Here is a 22270-nt window from a genome sequence, read left to right as displayed (position 1 = left end):
TCTCATCAACAAACAGTGCTTCTTCCAGAGGCTTCCAGTTCAAGATGGGATGAAAGTACTTTCCATCACCATACTCCAGAGCCAGTCCAGCAGGACCAGGAGCAGCAACAAGACATTCATTCTAGAGATCCAGAAGATCTACTTGCACATCCTCAGAGAAAGCCTTCTAGAGCTTTCTAGCAGCCACATGATCCAACTTGGTGTCATAGGCAGTCTTCAGATAATCTAACCCAGTTTGTACCATATGTTTTAATAATTGAAAACACATATCAACAAAAGGTGGGGTTGGGTTAGGTCTGATGAAGGAAAATTTTTCTTGAGGGTGAGAAAGAAAATAAGGAGCAAAAGTTCTTTCAAACAAAAGAGAAGTGTTTGAAGAGGATGGGTGAAGAGAGGATTCTGCTTCGTTTTCAGAGTCTAAGACTACAACAACTGGTTCAGATTGAGGTTTTTGAGGGGAAGGTACAGAGGGGCAAGGTTTACGAAAGAATGAGTCAGAAGATAATGATGAAGGGGATGATGGGTCAGAGAAGTTGCAAAAAACAGGAGTGTCAACTTCTGGTTGAGGGTCAGAAGGTTGAGGTTGGGCAGAGGAGAAAATGTTTTCATTTGGTAGAGGTGGAAAGATGGTGTTCAGAGGTTTAGGATTGAGAATGGGTTCAGAGGTGTTCATAGGTTGTTTGCCTTTAGATTTGGAGGAAGCAGAAGGTGGAGATTTAGAGGATTGTTTGGTGGTTTCAGGTTGATTTTCTGGTGGGTGTTCTGGTTCAGAGTCATCATGATTTTCTATGTCATCTATTAGTTTCCTAATAGTTGCAGATGATATGGGTACCTTGAGGGAGTTATTTGATTGATCAGAGTCAGGTTGTTTTTTTGGTTGAGGTTCTGTTGATACATGTTCAGAATTAACAACAGGAATAGGTACAGACTCGGTTATAGAAATACCTGAAGATTTCTTCTTCTTCTTTAGGGGCCTTGATGGTCCAGCTCTAGTGGACTTTCTCTTTTTCTCCTTCTGTTCTTTCTTTTCCTTCTTTTCTTTCTTTTCTTCCTTTTCCTTCTTTTCCTTCTTTTCTTTCTTTTCCTTTTACTTCTTAGATGGATCTGGATCAGCTATAGTTGGAAGCAATTTGTCGCTCAGCCATGCTGGATCAAACTCTGAGCCTTCCTTCAAACAAGATTCCAGATAGAAGAGGATTGTGCTGGGATGCTCATTCTTGAAGAAGAGCTCAAAGTCAGCCAAAGCAGGAATCCTTCTTGACAAGATCTCATTTACCACTCTGGGAGGAGAGATAATGTTCTCTATCAATTTCATTTTCTTAAGAGTGTGAGCATTCATAGTGCTCCCACATGTTGCATGCAGATCTTTGACAATTCCAGCATCCAGCAGATCTTGCACCAATCTAGTTTCAATCAGAATGTTAGAGATCAGTCTTCCTAGAGGAATGATGTTCCTTCTGATCTTTGGATTCTTCAGTCTAGCTTGTTCTCTAGAATCCCTCACATGATTCCACATGTGGATGAACAGAATGTAAGGAAGATCCACCCTCTCGCCTTTCCCAATACAATACAGAATGTATTATTGATCTTGGTTGATGTAGTTTGGAGAGACAGAAGCCTTTCTGTGGTAGATACATCCCAGAAGAATCTTGGCCCAGATTCTGTAGGGATCCTTTAAATCCTTGATACATGTAGAACCTTCTCCAGAGGCGAAGATTTCAGCATACACAGCATCCCAATCTGTTCTGCCTACAATTGCTCTAGCAGCACCAAAGCAACCTTCTAGACCCAGCAATCTTCTGATTAGGTTTTCAATGATAGAGATCTTTTGACCACAGATGAATGAGAGAATTTCTTTTGGCATTAGCGTTGCATGAACCCAAAACTCCTTTCCCAATTCTGGGTAAGCTGGTCCAATAAGACGATTGAAGAACGGTTCCCAACCTTGAACCAGCATGTTGATCTTCAGGTTGTAGCCATGTTCTTGAAGATTATCAGAGTTTACCATGAGTTCCCCTAGAACGTCCAATTCAGCCATCGGAATCAGACAAGTTTTTAAAGGAGAAAAGACAGTTTATTATTGTTGTTGTTGTTGTCACTGAGAAGATGAAGCAGTTTGTTGAACTGAAGAAGCCATTGATGAACGGTTGAGTTTTCTGAGTTTCTTTGGTTTAGGGTTTAGATGAAAGCAAAAGAGGAGACAGAAATGCATAAACAATGAAGGTGATGAAGGAATGAAAAGAGAGAAAATGAGGATGCAATGAGTTTATATAGACACGAATTTGAAAGATAGAATGCAATGAAGTTCTGAATGCAACGGTTACAGAATATGCATTAATGAGGAAAGACGTTAGTGGAGGATAGAGTGAGATTTGAAAAGATTTGCACAGTTACCTAGGGCGGCGTTTCATCAACTCCACGCATGCTTGTCCCTTATGATGAACACGTGGTCATCATCTGGAGTAGTTGGTGACAGCTGTTTTGCTTTAACAGAAGTTCTGAGTCATACTTAGGCACATGAAACGTTAGTAATAACAGTTTCAGAGTATCCATATGAACATACACAATCAGGACATCTGATAGGTAAAAATAAGAAAATAAATAAAGCATAATCTTCATGCTAATCCACATATCAGATCATCTCAAAACTTCATTCTGGGCATAAATCCATACTGATGTTCTTCATAATGAACTTAAACCTATCTTCAGCAAGGGGTTTTGTAAAGATATCAGCCCATTGATGGTCTGTATCAACAAAGTTTAAAGAAAGAACACCCATATGAACATAGTCCCTAATAAAGTGATGTTTAATCTCTATATGTTTAGCTTTAGAATGTAATATAGGATTTTTAGATAAACAAATAGCAGAAGTATTATCACAGAATATTGGAATGTTACTCTCATATATCTGATAGTCTTCTAGCTAACTTTTCATCCAGAGCATCTGTGTACTACATCCAGCAGCAGCTACATATTCTGCTTCTGTTGTAGAGAGTGCAATAGTTGCTTGCTTCTTGCTGTACCAGGAGATCAGGTTACTTCCCAGAAACTGACAGCTTCCAGAAGTACTTTTCCTTTCAACTCTATCTCCAGCGTAATCAGCATCACAATATCCTACTAAGTTGTATTCTTCAGATCTTCTGTAGACTAAACCAACATTAGTAGTACCTTTTAAATACCTAAGAATTCTCTTAACAGTAGTTAAGTGAGATTCTCTAGGATCTGATTGGTATCTAACACACAAGCATACACTGAATAAAATATCAGGTCTAGAAGCAGTCAGATAGAGAAGAGATCCTATCATACCTCTTTAGATCTTCTGATCTACCTTCTTGCTTACCTCATCCTTACCTAAAACGCAAGTTGGATGCATTGGAGTTTTTGCTTCTTTGCTTTCAGATAGTCTGAACTTCTTCAGAAGTTCTTTGACATACTTAGTCTGATGAACATAGGTTCCTTCAGAGGTTTGCTTGATCTGAATGCCTAAGAAATATTTGAGTTCCCCCATCATGCTCATCTCAAATTCTGCCTGCATAGACTTAGCAAATTCCTTTCCAAGTGTAGCATTAGATGTTCCAAAAATAATATCACCTACATAAATTTGACAAATTAACATATCCTTTTTATAAGTTTTACAGAAGAGAGTTGTGTCTACTTTTCCTCTTGTGAAACCATTATCTAGAAGGAAAGAACTTAATCTTTCATACCAAACTCTGGGAGCTTGCTTCAAACTGTATAATGATTTCTTTAGTTTAAAAACATGTTTTGGAGACTTAGAGTCTTCAAAACCAGGAGGTTAGTGTACATACACTTCTTCATCTATATAACCATTTAAAAAGGCACTCTTAACATCCATCTGATAAAGAGTGATGTTATTCTGAGTGGCAAAAGAATTAACAATCTAATAGATTCTAACCTGGCCACTGGTGCAAAGGTTTCAGTGTAGTCAATACCTTCTTGTTGACTATAGCCCTGCGCAACCAGTCTGGCTTTGTTTCTGATAACTTCACCTTTCTCATTCAGCTTGTTTCTAAATAACCATTTTGTTCCAATAATATTGAATCCTTTAGGTCTTGGAACCAGATCCCATGCGTCATTTCTTGTAAACTGATTTAACTCTTCTTGCATAGCAATAATCCAGTCAGCATCTTCCAGAGCTTTATCAACAGAAGTTGGCTCAATCAAAGACACTAAACCAAATTGACATTCTGCGTTGTTCTTTAGAAATGCTCTTGTTCTGATGGGATCGTCTTTCTTTCCAATTATGACATCTCCTGGATGAGCAGATTTGATTCTTGAAGATCTTCTGAGTGTTGGCTCTTCAGATATTCTGAGATTCTCTAAAGAAGGTGCAACTTGATCTTCTGACACTTCCTTTCCTCTGGTCTCTTCATGATCTAGATCAGAAATGTCTATATCTGCAAAATTCTCATTCTGCTTTGCCTTTTCAATGCCAAGCTTATCATCAAATTTGATATTGATTGATTCCTCAACTATCGGAGTTTCAGTATTGTATACTTTGGAGCCCTTAGAGCGTTCAAAATATCCAAGAAGGAAACACCTTTGAGCTTTGGATTCAAACTTGTTCAGATGATCCTTAGTATTCAGAATATAACAAACACATCCAAATAGATGGAAATATGAAATGTTGGGTTTTTTGTTCTTCCACAATTCATAAGGAGTCTTATTTAGAATATGCCTAATGGAGATTCTATTCTGAATATAACATGCTGTGTTAATTGCTTCTACCCAGAAATGCTTAGCCATATTAGTCTCATTGATCATGGTTCTAGCCATTTTTTGGAGAGTCCTATTCTTTCGTTCTACAACTCCATTTTGTTGTGGAGTTCTAGGACAAGAGAAATCATGGGCAATACCATTTTCTTTGAAATAAATTTCAAAGAATCTGTTCTCAAATTCACCACCATGATCATTTCTGACTTTTATGATTTTACATTCCTTTTCAGATTGAATCTGATTACAGAAGTCAAAGAACACAGAATGTGACTCATCCTTGTGTTTTAAGAACTTTACCCATGTCCATATGTTGTAGTCATCTACAATGACCAATCCATATTTCTTGCCTCTGATTGATGCTGTTTTGAATGGGCCAAACAGATCAATGTGCAGATGTTCTAAAGGCCTAGAGGAAGAAACAACATTTTTAAACTTAAACGTAGGTTTTGAAAACTTCCCTTTCTGACATGCTTCACAAAGAGCATCTGATTTATATTTCAGATTAGGGAGTCCTCTGACCAGATTGAGTTGGTTAATCTGAGAAATCTTTCTCATACTAACATGACCCAATCTTCTATGCCAGACCCACTGCTCTTCGTTAACAGACAGAAGGAAAGTAACCTGTTGGTTCTTAAGATCTGAAAGATCAATCTTATAAATGTTGTTCTTTCTTTTGCCTGTAAATAGGATTGAGCCATCCATTTGACTAACAGCTCTACAAGACTTTTGATTAAAGATTATGTCATAACCATTGTCACTTAGTTGACTTATGGACAATAAATTATGAGCTAATCCATCTACTAAAAGAACATTAGTAATAGAGGGATAATTACCAATACATATGGTTCCAGAGCCTATGATTTTGCCCTTCTGGTTCCCTCCAAACTTCACTTCTCCAACAGATCTAACTTCCAAACTTTGGAACATAGACCTTCTTCCCGTCATGTGACGTGAGCACCCAGAGTCCAGGTACCATGACATATTTGTCTTTTGTGCTTTAAAAGAGATCTGCAATAGGAATTATCTTTTCCGTAAGTACCCACATTCTTTTGGGTCCTTTAGGGTTAGTCCTTCTCATCTTCTGATTGAACTGATATTTTACATAAGTTTTTCCAGAATGTGCAACAGCATGTTTCTTTGTTTGTGTGAGATGGAAATTATTAGAGTGTGATGTGTGTTTGATATCATGATAATGACCATACTTAAACTGTTCATACAAAAGTTTATATTCAATGATCATTTTATCAATATGTTCTAGTTTATATGGGATTTCTCCCTCAAAACCTATACCTACCCTTTTGTTTCCACTAACACCATAAATCATAGAGGCTAACTGACATCTTCCTATACCTCTGGAAAACATTGCTTCAATATTTTCACCATCTTCCATTCTGAAGGCTTCATACTTCTGGATGAGAGCCAGAGATTTTGTCTCCTTGACATGTGCATTTCCTTCATGAGTCATCTTCAGAGATTCAAAAATATCATGAGCAGTTTCTCTGATTGTGATCTTCTCATACTCAGCATGTGAAATGGAATTTAACAATATAGTCCTTGCTTTGTGGTGATTTTTGAACTCTTTCTTTTGATCATCACTCATAGCCTGTCTAGTGATCTTGGCTCCTCGAGTAGTTACAGGATGTGTGTAACCATCCAACACTAAATCCCATAGATCACCATCTTGACATAGAAAATAACTTTCAAGCCTATCTTTCCAATAATCAAAGTTCTCACCATCAAAGACTGGTGGTCTATTGTATCCATTGAAACTGTTACTTCCATTGTTTCCATTGTTGTTTTGATCAAAAGGAGGTGGTACTCGATCTACCATTTTCGTGTTTTTCTCCTAAATCTTTTGTCTAACATTGTTAAGCGTTTGCACCTAGAATCGGCGCTCTAATGCCAACTGAAAGAGTGAAAAACACTTAGAAGGGGGGGGATTAAATAAGGGTTGTTTCTAAAAATGACAGATAAAAGATAATCACACAGATATTTTTATCCTGGTTCGTTGTTAATCAAACTACTCCAGTCCATCCCTTACAGAGTGATTTACCTCCACTGAGGATTTAATCCACTAATCAATCTTGATTACAATGGTTTTCCACTTAGACAACTTCTAAGTCTTCTAGAGTATGCTGATCACAACTTGATCACTCTGGGAATTCCTTTTACAAAAATAGTAAACAATATTACAAGAGTTTAAAGTGCTTCTTAATAAGCTATAATCACCAAGTGATTTTCTCTCAAGATTAAGTTCTAACACTCACTAAGATATTACAATATTTGTGAGGTTGAAGATGAAGTTCTTTCCTGTTTGTATGATAACGTTATGAATCAATTTGGCAACGTAAGGTTTCTTAGCGTATATTTTGTTATTTTTCAGCATCCAGAGCTTCACTTATATAGGCAATGAGAAAAGTGACCGTTGAGTAGCATTTAATGCTTTACGTGAATAGTACACTGCTGCATTTAATGTTTCAATGTTTTGTCAACTACCTCGAGCCTTGTTTCAACTGCTCTTGGTGACTTTGCCTTTTGTAGCTTTTAACTTTCCTTTTGTCAGTCAGATTTGACTTTGTAGCTTTTTCATCTTGTACTTGCTTATGGACTCAGACTATTAGAATGACGTTTGAATATCAGAGTCTTCAGCGTTGGTGTTGATTGTAACTTCAGTCATCAGACTTTGGAAGTTCTTTGCAGCGTGATACCATCAGATCTTCAGAGCCTTGCTTCTGATGCCTTCTAGATCATGTTCTGATTTTATCAAGACCATCTTCTGATGTCTTTCAGACCACGTTCTGATGAAGCCATCCAGATCTTCTGGGTCAGAGCTTTTGAATACTGATTTAGTGCATACTCTTTTAGACTTTTCCTGAAATGGAAAACGTGAATAATTAGAGTACCACATTTTCTTATACAAAATTCATATATAATGTTATCATCAAAACTAGAAATATTAATCAGGACATTTCATGTTCTAACAGCATATTCTTTCTTTTCTAACGCTAACTCGACTCGATCAGTAATGTTTTTGTTTCCATAAAATTGAACAAAAAAGAAATTGATTGGTAGGATCCAAGGATTCTTATTATATGCACTTAATTTTGAAAACAACCCAAATCTCGGAGTCAATAATTTCTGATAGGTTATGGAATTCTTTTTTCTTTCTACACTCATTCCCGTACATTTAAAATACTTTTTATCCACCTTTCTATCCAACTTTTTTTTCCTATCCATCTCCATATACATCTCAATATTTATATCTTCAATACCATCTTCAGCTATATAATTTTGCAGCAAACTATTTCCCATTATATCAAATAATTCGTTTGTATTTTTAGGTATGTTATAATTATAAGAAATCGGTTGGTTTTTGTTTGCTTGCAATGGTGATTTATATTCATAAATATAAGATTTTTTAGTATCTGCATAATTTAGATGTTGATAGGAAAAAATATCATATCTATATTGTTTTTTTTTGTAATAAGTCCATTTGTTATTTTTTGTTAAAAATTAATGGTTTCTATTCCTCCACTTTTGTGGTGCTAATAAGTCCATTTGTTGATATGAAATTAATGTTTTTTGTAATAAGTGCATATTCAACTAAATCTTTCTTTTGAGACACGCGATGTTCATGGATTCTATTCCTCCACTTTTGTGGTGCTAATCACAACCATACGCTCTCAAGTAAAGCATATTGATAATGAACCTTTAACCAATTTGTCCATTGATTCATTATAGAATCGGGACGGTTATTATGTCTTAATTTGGAATTTAATATTCCCCCTTGTATTAAATAATCCTTTATTTCATTCTTAAGAAAAAAAGATCTTCCAGGAGATTCCAAAATAGATCTTAGCTTATATTTATATCAATTACTAACTTGCATTTGTGATAATTTAAACAATACATAGGCTTGTGACAAGGAAGATACATCACAAGAATTCTGTGAATTCAAATCCGTAATATTATCAAATTTGTCTATAGTGGACATAAATGGAATTATACTTTGATTGATTGTATCAACTCTTTGTTCATTTTTTTAGTGTAAATGTAAATATTATTGTAAATGTAAATAAATCCTTTTACAATTAGTTTTGCTAATTCAATATACGTACGAACACGTTGTCGTATCAGCCATAAAAAGTAATCTATGTATATCCTTGCCATAAAATTTTTAAAAAAACAATAGGATTTACGGATTAATCGAACGGTTCTTCTTTTTAATATTTTCAAACTATTTTTTTGTAATTCAAATCTTTTAGCATCAGAAGTAGTTTTGGTGTAATTCAAATTGATCTCTAAAGTGATAACCCCCTCTTTTTTTTCTTCTGTGATTTTTTCTATTTCTTTTAAGATTGCCTTTGTTTTAACATTAATCTCTTTTATCCTTTTTTCTGCTTTTATCCTTTTTTCTGTGAATGAGGAATTTGTCCAATTAATAGATTCAATTATAACGGGCGATTCCTCAATCATTGGATTACTATTACTGATTGTTGATTTTTTTTTGCTTTCACTGAATTCATTGATTTTTTTTCTTCTAACACGAGCGATTCGAGACTCTTTTTTTCTTTCATTAAAAACTTTGAGAACTAGAAAAAACGATTTTTCAAATCTTTTTTCAATTGTTTTTTTATTTTTTTTTAAAATGGGACCCCAAAAATAAAAATGGGTTTGACACATGATCATCGACGTACGATTCGACTTGTGTTCCATAACCTGTTAAAAACCTAGTTGGTTCTCATCCTTCAGAGACTACGAGTATAATAGGAGCATCCGTCTACAAAAGGATCACCCTAAGATAATCATCTCGGGGCTATTGAGAACGAATAAAATCAGATGGTTCTATTTCTCAATCTTTTCGACCTAGGTTCCGTAGGAGTAAGTCATAAAGATTGAGAAAAATTCGTCATTCACAACCATTGATGAAGGATTCCTCGAAAAGTTAAGGATTACGAATCCTTTTGAAAAGTCAAAATCGAATGAATTTGGTCTTATACATACGCGAGGAAGGAAATACTAAAAGAAAGAAGAAACAATCTTCTTCTTTCTTTTATCACTTAGGAGTCGTGCAAGATCAAAGTCTCATGCACGGTTTTGAATGAGAGAAAAAGTGAGGAATCCTTTTTTCGACTCTGACTCTCCCACTCCAGTCGTTGCTTTTCTTTCTGTTACGTCGAAAGTTGCTGCTCCAGCTTCAGCCACTCGAATTTTGGATATTCCTTTTTATTTCTCATCAAATGAATGGCATCTTCTAGAAATCCTATCTATTCTTAGCATGATATTAGGGAATCTCATTGCTATTACCCAAACAAGCATGAAACGTATGCTTTCCTATTCGTCCATAGGTCAAATCAGATATGTAATTATTGGAATAATTGTTGGAGACTCAAATGGTGGATATGCAAGCATGATAACTTATATGCTGTTCTATATCTCCATGAATCTAGGAACTTTTGCTTGCATTGTTGTTGGGGCGATAAAGCGGCAAGCAACAAAAATTTTGGAATTATTTATCCAGGAATTTATCGTGTTCACGGAGATTAGTGCTATTGAATCGCCGTTTGACGGATTCTTAGTTCTAGAGTTTGGGTTCAATGGGTTTAGACGGTAAAAACTGAAAAGTAACTATGAACATAAAAAGAATTCATTCTTCAAATAGAAGAAACCATCAAGTATTGCATATAATCTACTCTTCACAAACTTAAACTTATTGACCGAATATACTCAACTTGTAACCTATCAATATTACCACATGTCAACAACACAACCCACAACATTATGTAAGTGACGATCTCTCACACACCTAAAAAACACATGAGAAATCCGAGCTTCCCGTAAATGTCGATCTCTCAGACAAACACGACCACTCAGACGCATTAAGCACTGACACTAAGTGATTATCAACCTAATCCATCTCTGTAGTTAAGTTAATATAAAATCATCCTAGATAAGCATTAGAGCCCTACATCTCTATAGCAACTGAAACACATAGCCACAAAGCAACAATCTAAGATAATAATCCATAAAAATATGAAAGAAAGCTTTATATAACATAATAGTCAACAAATATACATGAGATCAAAGTATATATATTCAAAACCCACAAATGAAACCACAATGAGAAGAAAAGAAGAAAAACCCAAAAATCTCACGGTTTGTCGGCTCCAATTGATGAAGGATTCAACCCCGGATCATCCATTTGACAGCTCCAATGTGTTTTCTAGCATCTTTCCACTCAAAAAATGCTATTGGATGGATTGGAGCTCTAAAATATCCAACCATGACCTAAAATATCTATTTTCCCCCTATTTATACAATTTTTACTCTGGTACAGCGCGCGTCGCGCGCAGGAGCTCACGTCGCATGAAACCTGCTGTCATGAAAAAAACAGCTTATAGTAAAAATGGCGTAACTTGAGAACCGTAACTCCGATTTGCGCCCGGTTCGAAGCGTTAGAAAATTTATTCAATTTCCCATCTAACAATGTCAACCTATCAATCAAATTGGTGATTTATTATTCTTTGGTTTTGAGCTTTATTCGCCGAATAAATTGATTCCGCCGCTCAAAATCGCGCGTTTGAAGCCGTGTCTTCGCCACGTTATTGCTCATGCTCCAAATACGCCTCAATACCTACAAAATGAATATAAAACTATCAAAAAGTATAAAAGTATATGAAAATACATCTATTCACAAAGTATACGTATTTATATACAAAACGGGACATTATTCGAACGGTATTAACAAAAAGTATCGATAAGTGCCACTATTTACAAACACAAAATAGCTACATTTTGGCACTTAACAATTGTGTTATTTGGTCTACGTACCAGAACTGATAACATTCGAGATTATGTAGGATTATACACGAAAGGTCCTTTTTTGGCTCTCTCTTTAGCCTTATGTCTCTTATCCTTAGGAGGTCTTCCTCCACTGGCGGGTTTTTTCGGAAAACTTTATTTATTCTGGTGTGGATGGCAAGCAGGCCTATATTTATTGGTTTCAATAGGACTTCTTACAAGCGTTATTTCTATCTACTATTATCTAAAAATAATTAAGTTATTAATGACTGGACGAAACCAAGAAATAACTCCTCACGAGCGAAATTATAGAAGGTCTCTTGTAAGATCAAACAATTCCATCGAATTGAATATGATTCTATGTGTGATAGCATCTACTATACTAGGAATATCAATGAACCCTATTATTGAAATTGCTCAGGATACCGTTTTTTAGCTTTAGCTTCTACAATTTATTTCTTAGTTAACCTCTTATCTTACTAACTGAAATGAAAGAATTAGTAGATGTGTTCCACCCAAAATGGGAATGGCTAAGGTTATGAACTTATAATCTATAATTGATCAAATCGATTCCATGATTATAAGTTCATTCCATTTAGGATTAAGTAGAGGGGTATGTTTTTTACATATCTATATCATTATTTGTGACCTTATATCACCCCTGATCACTCCTTTTAGCTTCAATTGAATCGAGAAATAGGTTTGATTGTATCTTTTTCTGTTTTGATAAAAGAAAGTATCTATGCTTTCGGCTAATTCAAATCGAACCAATTGTATGTCCGACTCAGGCTTATATGACATCAGGATCAATAAAAATACTCTAAAAATTCACTTTTGTAATTTGTAATATATTCCCCATAAGATAGATATCATATTCATAGAATATGATTCACTTTAAGGATGCCTTGGTGGTGAAATGGTAGACACGCGAGACTCAGAATCTCGTGCTAAACAGCGTGGAGGTTCGAGTCCTCTTCAAGGCAAAATATTGAGACATGTTATTGAATTGGAATAAGTTCGTCAGCAGATCACGAAGTTTTGGTGATCTTATCTATCTAATGAATACAGTCAATTTTGAAATCGTCCCACCTGCAACCCCCATAAACCAATGGATAAGGTACATTCTATATTCAATTTTGGAGATTGGTGACTTACCCATTTAATTACTTTGGCACTCGACAGTAAAAAAAAAATAGGTACTGTACTCTCGGGTCGGGTGAATTCCATAATTGACGCCTGTTGGCATACCAACCTTCTTTCTCCTTTCAGGACAGCACCAGGACCTAGGACCTATCCGAAAAATTATGTACTTATTGGTCGTGAATATCTGAATAGGACAAATCACCCTGTGGATCTCTTTATTTGCTTCAAAACAAATAAGGCTCGGTCAACGAAAATAGGGATTCTCCATATTAGTAGGGGATCTTCTCAATTGAAAGATCCCCTAATATCGACTTGAGACGACGAGAAAGAAAGTATCTATTTTATTTCATTTTTCAGTTAAACCAATCGTTCATTATTGGAACATATACTAGGGTTCCGTTAGATAGGAAATGATTTGAGAAATATTGATAACTCTCGTATAGAGTACTAGAACGAAAAAATTCATTTGACACTGAACTCTTAGTTCTAAACCATCTCTCGTGATTAATCAACAATTCTAAATTATGTTCTAGGATATTCTTCCTAAACCAGCGTTTATTAAGATATTTTCAATAAATTTTTTTGGTTTGGGAAGTCAACAATATCCTTGACATCTCTTCATCTGGAGAAAATTCTTGATGTGAAAACCCAGATACGGTCCAATATTACTTTAAAAAAATTGATCAAAGTCCTCCGCATCGCGCAGGTCTCAATCTAATATATTATAATATATGAGAAAACCACATATATTATCCAAAAATTGAACAATAAGCAAAATGAAGTTCTACACATACATGAACTTGGTTAGGTGCTACTGCACATTTTAGAAATAACCATGATTATAAGAACTCCTTCTCACCAACTTATCCGCACCAACTTATCCACGTATTAAACACAATAAACTTGATAATTGTTGAAATATGTTTAAACATTGATTATTAAATCATTCCTTTAAAGATATGCATAAACTTTAGGAATTATTAATTAATTAGTTTAATAACAATCTTTACAGTAAGTTGTGAAAATACACAATAAAAGATACACACGTTTACAGAAACATAACAACCAAAAAAAACTCAAGAACTTGTTTGGATTTGACTATATTAATCCAGTCAAGTATGGAACACCTGTTTGAGGAATCCAATCATCACCAGTCACAAAATTAGAGACTGTGAAATTTGCGGCATCCGAAGCATTAATAACATGATAACCAGACCATGTGACTCGATTTGCAGTGCTTGAACCACCTCCTCTATTATCATATTCTGCATAATACAAAGTACTCAATGCAAAATCACCATCCCATATATGCCAACCAGAAGGATTTATGAAACTATCCATAGATGATTGCATAACTACCGTCCTTGAATAATTCTTCCATGGTCTCCCTAAATATGTTTCAACTGTTCCAACATTAGGAGCCAAATCATCTGCTGCTTTAATAGTTGCATTTTGTATACAAGTTCCTGTGTTTTGATTTGGATCGGTTCGACCTTGCGCTGTGATGGTATTGAATTGTCCATTAAGAGGAAGACGAGGATAGATGTTACAGTTTTGTAAAACAACTGCAGCATTTCCAAATATGAAATCAACTGTTCCATAGATATCACATTCTCTATAGAATTGCCTCAAAGAATGTGTATATAGTGTGTCTTGATACCCTTCAAAGCTGCAACGGTAGAATGTGGACATGTCAGCCCCACTTCTCATTGCAACTGCTTGATGTTTTCCTGGTCCAGCCGTGTTGCGAAATGTTATATTAACTCCCACAAACCCTTGACCTACCACAGCTGTAAATCCATATGAAGCATCAACTAAGTTAGTGAAATCTTTAATCTATAGATAATATATATAACATATGACATAATCTAGATTTTTCTTACCAAATGTGGCAGAATTGAATGTTGTGAAACCATCAACAACATTGTGATTTCCTGTGATAACTGTTTTGTTGATTCCTTCTCCAACCAGCATCAAGTACTTCTTCTTTTTGTCAATAGATACATACTCTTGATACACACCTTCAGTGATAAAAATGAGAAAGTATCCATCACTAGCAACTGTGTTATTCGGTGCAGCAGCAATTGCTTCATTGATAGTGCTAAAGTTTCCACTTCCATCTTGACTAACAACCACAATATCACTTACCACAACACTATTTTCATCTGTTTGAGTTTGCTGTAGTTTTCGCCCATGGCGTCTAGCTGAATCATAAATAGCGTGTGCTTTATTTGACATCTTCAATGGTAACCGGCCATTTTTGAAATTCAAGTGTTTGCCGCTTTGTGGCCATGATGTTCTTATTTTTTTCTCTGGCATCCAACCTTTCAAGAACAAGGCTAGGGTTACACTATTAAGTTTTTTCTCATTAGAGAGTGATAACGATAAGTCGTTCTTCACTCTGTGATCAGAAGAAACTATAGTGTCTAGACCGTCCAAACATGTTTGTTGGTTAGTCAAAACTGCACTAAGAAACGTTTCGAAATCTTCTGCTTGAGAAGTTGGAAGAACATTACTATATGTATTTGTTGTGGCATAGGTGTTTGATAAGTATTCAAAACTTAGGCTAGCAAGGAATCGACAATCTTCGAGAGCGTGAATTGTGGATTGAGTCAAAGACGAGCTACCTTGAAGATATGAGTCCAATAAGTTGATGAACTTACGAGATTGTGACAACGATTTTTGAATAGAAATGCGACCGTAGTCATAGATGTTTCCATTTTGATTACCGATAACGGTTTTACAATAAGTAGGGTTTACAATAGAGTTGCAAATGGTTTCTGGTGGAACAGCATTTGCTATACACAATGAAACAAAGATCAAGAACATGGAAAGTAGATAGGAGAAATTCTTGAAAGCCATTATTTTTTGGATGAAGGAATGAAAGGTTGTTATAGCTAGATTGATGAATATGATGTGCATGGCTTGTAGGGTTTATATAGAAGATGAATATTTGTCTTTAGTGGAATGAGGGAAAGTCAACTGATAGTTAGAAGGAATTTTATCTATGATTTTGATAATGGCTACTGGGAATGCATTCACCTACCTACCAACATTCTTTTGTGAAATATTTAATTTTATTAGGAATTTAGGATGAACCTAAACATTCATTCCTTCTAGTTCAATGTAATTTTATGTAATCGTATAAACATACATATTTTGGGATTATGTTTACATATTTAGATTGGTATAAGCTGGTTAGTACACGACTTATGATCTATATATCCGTGGAATATAAAAATATTATAGTTTAGTTTGCCATTTGTGGGGTTGGTTCCCAACAGTCCCAAGACACAAAAATACTAAATAAAAGATTTTCAACAAGATAACATAAACGTGGATGCAATATTCTAGTGTTTCTTTGTACTAAGTTTACTAAAATAATATTGGTCCCAATGATTGGTTTTAAAGAATTTTCATTTCTTTTTTAAATGTTAGGGACTTTGTACTAAGTTTGCTAAAATAATATGTAAAGATCAAAGTTATGGAAATGGAAACACACGCGGGTGGTTAGTATGATGATGATTATTTTGAGATTTAAATCATAATTAATATGATGATTATATTCCTAAATCTATAAAATGGGGAAGAAAAAAAGAGGAGAAACGTATTCATGGTGATTTTGAAATTTCTTTGGATTGAAATTTTTGTTTTTAGTAGATTATGATTTGATATAGAAGAATAGGAAATTTTAGAAGGATAGAAAAATTAAATTAATATTAATTTTTTGATGATTTATTTCGCTAAAAAAGCAATACAATTTTTCAATTTTTTTTTTTTTTTTTAATAAGCAAGGAATTATATATCATTAAGAACCAAAAGTTCTTACAAACTTACAACAAAGGGAACAATTCCCGAAAATCGGAAAATTAATCACCAAATTCACTTAAGAGAGATACAACATGGGATGTTTGTTGAACTCATATAAATTGTATTTGGTCCGATTAATCTTACCAATAAAAGACCAACGCCACAATAGAATTTTAATGTTCCAAACCGTATCGAGAATATTCCAATCCTCTCCTCTAAAAATTATGCTATTCCTCACATTCCATATTGACCACACAATTGCCAACCACAAAACACCTTCTCTTCCTTTTTTCACCCTCTTCGATTTGCAAAATCTATACCATCTCATGTAACTCTCAATCAAAGAAACCTCCTCTCCTAAATCAAAACCAATCCAAATGGCCATATCCCTCCAAACTAAATAAGAAGCCCGACAAGAAAGAAGAAGATGAAACAAAGATTCTTGATTATGCTCACAAAGAACACACATAGATGAGTTTGAGAAAGAAATACCTCTCCGAGCAAGAAGATCCTTGGTTGGCAATCTATTAAGAAAAACCCTCCAACCAAAACTTTTAATTTTTTGAGGAACCATATTGTGCCAAAGAAGATTTAGAGCTTCCGAATGTTCCACCCTTGGTCCAAAAGGAATGTGATATTTGTCATACTCACCGTAACAACTCCGAACCGAAAAAATGCCTTCCGGTTCTCCCTCCCACCGCACCGAATCCCTCTCCCCCCTTTTACTCCAATCCAACCGCGCCCCCTCCATCACCACTAAGAACCGCCGCAACTCTTCTTCCAAGCCCGGAGAAACTCCTCTCCTAACCCCAAAATCACCCCACTTCCACACATTGTTCTCCCAACCACCCATACAAGCAATAGAAACATATTTCAACTCCGAACATACATATGCTACCGGAAAGGCTTCCTTTAAAGAACAATCAAATAACCAACAAGAATGCCAAAAAGAAATGTGAAATCCATCTCCCACCTTGAACCTACACAAATTAACAAAAACATTCTCTTTGAATTCATTTTCTAACTCCAAGATATCCCTCCACCATAAGGACTTTAAACACTTATTATTATCCGACTTTGCCACTTCCACCACTTGAAGATTAATATCTCCGTACCTTGCTTTCAAAACACCATACCATAACTCCTCCGATCCTCCCATGATCCTCCACCTCCACTTTTGAAGAAGGGCCAAATTAAACTCCCTAATACGTCTTAAACCAAGACCACCTTTATCAACGGGTAAGCAACAATTCTTCCAACTCACCCAATTAATTTTCTTGATATTACTCCCACCACCCCAAAGAAACCTACTTTGCAACCTTGTTATTTCCTTAATAATTTTCTTTGGAGCCTTATAAAAGGATAACATGAAAATGGCTAGACTACTAAGAACCGATTTGAGAAGAGTTAATCTACCTCCGAAAGATAATAAGCGAGATTTCCAATCCAAAAGCCTTGACTTGATCTTGCTAATAATTCCGCTCCAAGAAGCAATTCTCCTTGGATTGATTCCGATAGGAATGCCAAGGAAAGTGAAGTTGCTATCCTCCCTCCTACAAGACAAAAAGTGAGAAGCACAATCCAAAAAGTGATTATTGATATTAATTCCGATGAGTTTGCTTTTATGATAGTTTATCCCAAGACCGGAAACCATTTCAAAACCTCTCAATATTGCCTTAATCGACCAAATTTGTTTCCATGTCCCCTCCCCTAAAAGAAGAGTATCGTCGGCGAATTGAAGGATATCCACCGAGCAAGATCTCCTCATATTGAAGCCGACATAATCCCCCGTCTCCACCGCCTTAGCCACCAAACGACGTAATCCCTCCGCCACAATAACAAAGAGGAAGGGCGAAATAGGGTCGCCTTGTCTCAACCCTTTTCTCACCTCGAATTCCTCCGTTGGACTACCATTCACTAGAACCGACATCTTGCTTGAAAAAATCATAGCCTCCATCCATTTTAGCCACCTATCCCCAAACCCCATTCTTCTTAACAAATATCTAAGGAAATCCCAAGACACTTTGTCATACGCTTTCTCAAAGTCCACCTTAAAAAGTAAACACCCAATTCCTTCTCTCTTCGCAAAATCCACCACCTCATTCGCAACCATAACTCCATCTAAAAGTTGTCTTCCCGGAACAAAAGCGCTTTGACACTTTGAAATAATAGTCCCTAAAACCTTCTTCAATCTCGACGCCAAAAGTTTGGATATTGCTTTGTAGATGCACCCAACCAAGCAAATAGGTCTATACTCATCCAAACTCAAAGGGTTAGAAGATTTCGGGATTAAAGTAAGAAAAGAAGAAGTGATCGCTTTAGATAACAAAGCTTCCCTATGGAAGCACTTGAAACAATTGATGAATTCCTCTTTCATAAAATCCCAACACCTCCTAATGAAATAGAAAGATTATCCATCGGGCCCCGGACTTTTCAACCCATCACAATCCCAAATAGCCGCCTTTATTTCGGATTCCTCAAAAGGGTTCTCAAGAAAATTTTTATCCTCCACTTCTAAGGTCTCAAAATGAATGCCATCTAAAACCGGCCTTATCCTCCGATCATCAATAAATTTCTTCTCAAAATGAATCTTCACTTCTTCCTTTATTTCCGACACCGAGTTAATAATTTCACCTTCTTTCACAAGCGAGCCAATAAAATTCCGGGTCCTTCTAGCTTTCATCACCCCATGAAAAAACTTACTATTAGTATCTCCATCATTTAACCACTTCAACCTAGACTTTTGAATTAACATATTTTCTTTAATTTTCAAATTCAACCAAAAGTCTTTAGATGCCCTTTTCTTCCTTTCTATCATCTCAAAAGAGTCCTCTACATCATCTTCCCCCATATCCACGTCTCCTTCATTCAAAATGCGCACATTCTCCTCCACCGCCAAATCGAACCTACCAAAAACATTAATGTTCCACCATCTCAACTTATCTTTAAGAATTCTTAGCTTCTCTTTAAGAATAAAATCACCCCTTCCCTCTACTTTTATAGATATCCATTCTTTCTTCACAAAAGGAAGGAAATCCTTATTGGAAAACCATTCTTTATTAACTTTGAACGGTTTAGGACCCCAATTAGCTTTATCACAAATCAACCAAACCGGACAATGGTCCGAAACATCACGATCCTCAACCATTTGACCAATAACCCCCCAATCACTAACAATGTTATCCGCCACCAAGAAACGATCAATTCGACTTCTCGTTCTCCCGTCTCCACCAAACCACGTGTACTTCTTTCCTTTACACGGAACGTCTTCTAATCCGGTCAACCTAATGAACTCTTCAAAATCCGACCATTCCCTCCGCGGATTTGAAATTATAACTCCTTTTCTCTCCCTCTTGTTCCGCACAGCATTGAAGTCTCCACCCAATAACCACTCTCCATCACTGTATCGCGATTTCAGGCTAATCAATTTGTCCCACAAAATTCTCTTATCCTCCCTGGAAATAGGCGAATATATATTGACAACATAGTAATACTTCCCCCTCCATATAATCTTCATTCCCAGGTATCCCTTACCACCAAAATTAAAAACAGCACACACTGAGTTTGTGTTCCAAAGCGTCAAAATTCCGCCAGAAGCCCCCACTGACGGCATAAAAGAAAAATCTAACCCACTTATCCTCCAAAAACTTCCAGCCAGAGAAACAGAGATATGTTCTAGTTTGGTTTCTTGAATAAAAAAGAGATCAGGGTTACCTCTAGAAATGATGTGATTAATTCTTCTTCTTTTTGCACTGTTGCCTCCCCCCCTAATATTCAGAGTTCCAATAATCATTAGGAAACATTTTTGTTCTCCTTCCTTGCCTCCGCGCTTTTACGATCCTCAGACTCCATACGGTCAAGCTCTTTCACACAATCTTCATTTCCAGCTTTTTCCACTCCCATTTCTGATAATAGCTTCCAAAGTTTCTTTCCGACATTAGAGCCAAAATTCTCCTTCAATCTGAAATTGTTCCGTTGAATTGAAGACTCCTCCGATTGACCACCGTACGCCGCCACAGATTGCACCGCCCCATCATTGTTGCCGCTGAGACCGTTTTCTGCCGAGAAAATGGAGATAGTGTCTGATGCCATCTGATTCCTACTTTCTTTACCTCCACGTGACTTTTCTATCTTACATTGGGCCTTTTGTTTATTTTTGGGCTTTTTATTTTTAAACCCCTTTGACCCACTTTTGCATAACACCTTTTTAAACTTAATGTTTTTTAATCTCTTTCCTGCCACTTCATGTCTTGTGGGACCGCTATTCACAAAATCAGTAAACTCCAAACCTCTATCGCCACTACCCTCATCAACTGCCATCTGGACCCCAATCTCCTCGATACCCGTGCCAAAATTTGAAAGACAATCTTTCTCTTTTGCTGCTACAATTGCCTGGTCAAATGAAAAAGTTTCTTTTCTAATGATCACCTTTTGGGATGTGACCATTGCTTGCCTAGGTAACCCAATAGTCATATTATCCGCCGGATATTCCAGCGATCCCCCTTCCTCCCCGTCTGAAAGCATAACCGCCCTTTGCTCCGCCTCCTCCTTGGACAAACTTTCTCTACAAATCGCTTCATCATCACTATAACCCTCGGAACACCTTGATACATCCCCCACCGAAACAGAGTCTTCTGACTCAGATTCCTCCGCTTGCATCTCTTTTCTGGCCACCTTACAAAGTGATGTAAACTCTTCTCTCAGTCTCAATCTGAAGTCCACGCCGTCCACCTTCACGTTGACAAACACCGGCACCATGAAATCAACAGGGATACGAACAAGTACTCGAGCCACCTCCAAGCCACTCCTGTCGGTGATTGATTCGTCTGAACAAATGTAAGAACCAAAAGACTGAACCAACTTCTCAAAAAAATCCACCCTCCAAGCATGACACGGTACGCCGAACAAACGAATCCACGTAGTCCTTTCGGAGTCCACATCCATCTCGTTCCAAGGTCTGATAGTGATGAACCATTGTTTCCACCATGATTCTGCTTCCTTGATCAGGGCTTCGATATCTCCCTCCTCCTCTTCTTCAAGAAGACACAAATTCGCCCCCATAGGGGTGACCTTAATCTGAAAATAACCTTCAGAAAAGAAGTAATCCTGAATATTATATGTGGTTCCCGGATTGGAAACAACACCCACGAAAGCTTTAGACAGCGAAGACTTGATGCCAGGTTCAGATATATAATCAATGATACATCTTCGATCCTCCAATACCTCCCTCTGTTCCGCTACTACCTCTGCAAACGTTCTACCCCCTCCCTTTCGAAGAAAAGGTTTTTCTGCAGATCTCTTCTTAGACCCTGAAGCCTCCAAAACCCCCGATTGAGCCGCAACATTCAAACCACCGGACCTCCCCCCTCCCTCCGACTCCCTCCTCTCAAACCTAGGTAAGTTTGCATAAATTTTCTCTCCATCGATCTGAATGGCATCCAATCTCACCGCTAGCATCCTCGCATCACCGACATCCCTGAATCTTCCAAAACCAAACCTTTTCCCCCATTTGTTCCTCCTTGGAGAAATAGCTACCTCCACGCATTTTCCGACGCACCCGAAGAGAGCAAATAAATCTTCAGCTTTCACTCTGTCGGCGAAATTGGAGCAGAACACCGAAATCACCTTGTTCCCCTCTTCTGTTCTCGGAATCCAATTCCTGGGGAAGACGTCCCACCTAGATTGAGCGTTCTTGACTTGCCTCCTCTTCACCTCTGTCCATTGCATGACCTTCAAGAAAAAACTAGAGAGAGAAACTCTCCCTTCTCTCTAACTAATT

At 36.7% G+C, this 22270-nt stretch overlaps 2 protein-coding genes across 2 annotated transcripts; both read right to left on the bottom strand.

Moving 5' to 3' along the window:
• Positions 1–13754: 13754 nt before the first annotated feature.
• On the bottom strand, positions 13755–15554 carry LOC131621344 (probable pectinesterase/pectinesterase inhibitor 20). Its single transcript, XM_058892387.1, has 2 exons — positions 14565–15554; positions 13755–14471 (listed from the first exon to the last, which is right to left on the bottom strand). The coding sequence occupies exons 1-2, from the start codon at positions 15541–15543 to the stop codon at positions 13780–13782; spliced, it is 1671 nt and encodes a 556-aa protein (XP_058748370.1). The 5' UTR covers positions 15544–15554; the 3' UTR covers positions 13755–13779.
• A 3347-nt stretch (positions 15555–18901) lies between these two features.
• Positions 18902–20104, bottom strand: LOC131661328 (uncharacterized). The gene has a single exon (XM_058930839.1). It carries the CDS (start codon positions 20102–20104, stop codon positions 18902–18904), a length of 1203 nt encoding a protein of 400 aa, XP_058786822.1.
• Between the last annotated feature and the right edge of the window lie 2166 nt (positions 20105–22270).

The sequence above is a fragment of the Vicia villosa genome, linkage group LG1 (assembly GCF_029867415.1).
Source record: "Vicia villosa cultivar HV-30 ecotype Madison, WI linkage group LG1, Vvil1.0, whole genome shotgun sequence".
NCBI lineage: Eukaryota > Viridiplantae > Streptophyta > Magnoliopsida > Fabales > Fabaceae > Vicia > Vicia villosa.
The sequence above is the reverse complement of the archived record's forward strand: the minus strand, read 5'-3'. Positions and strand labels throughout refer to the sequence as shown.

Bases quoted from the DNA above. Each gene is read 5' to 3' on its own strand.
- LOC131621344 (XM_058892387.1), bottom strand. From the start codon at position 15,543: ATGGCTTTCAAGAATTTCTCCTATCTACTTTCCATGTTCTTGATCTTT. The intron at 14,472-14,564 runs GTAAGAAAAATC...ATGGATTTACAG, and splicing joins ATTCAATTCTGCCACATTTG to CTGTGGTAGGTCAAGGGTTT.
- LOC131661328 (XM_058930839.1), bottom strand. From the start codon at position 20,104: ATGCCGTCAGTGGGGGCTTCTGGCGGAATTTTGACGCTTTGGAACACA.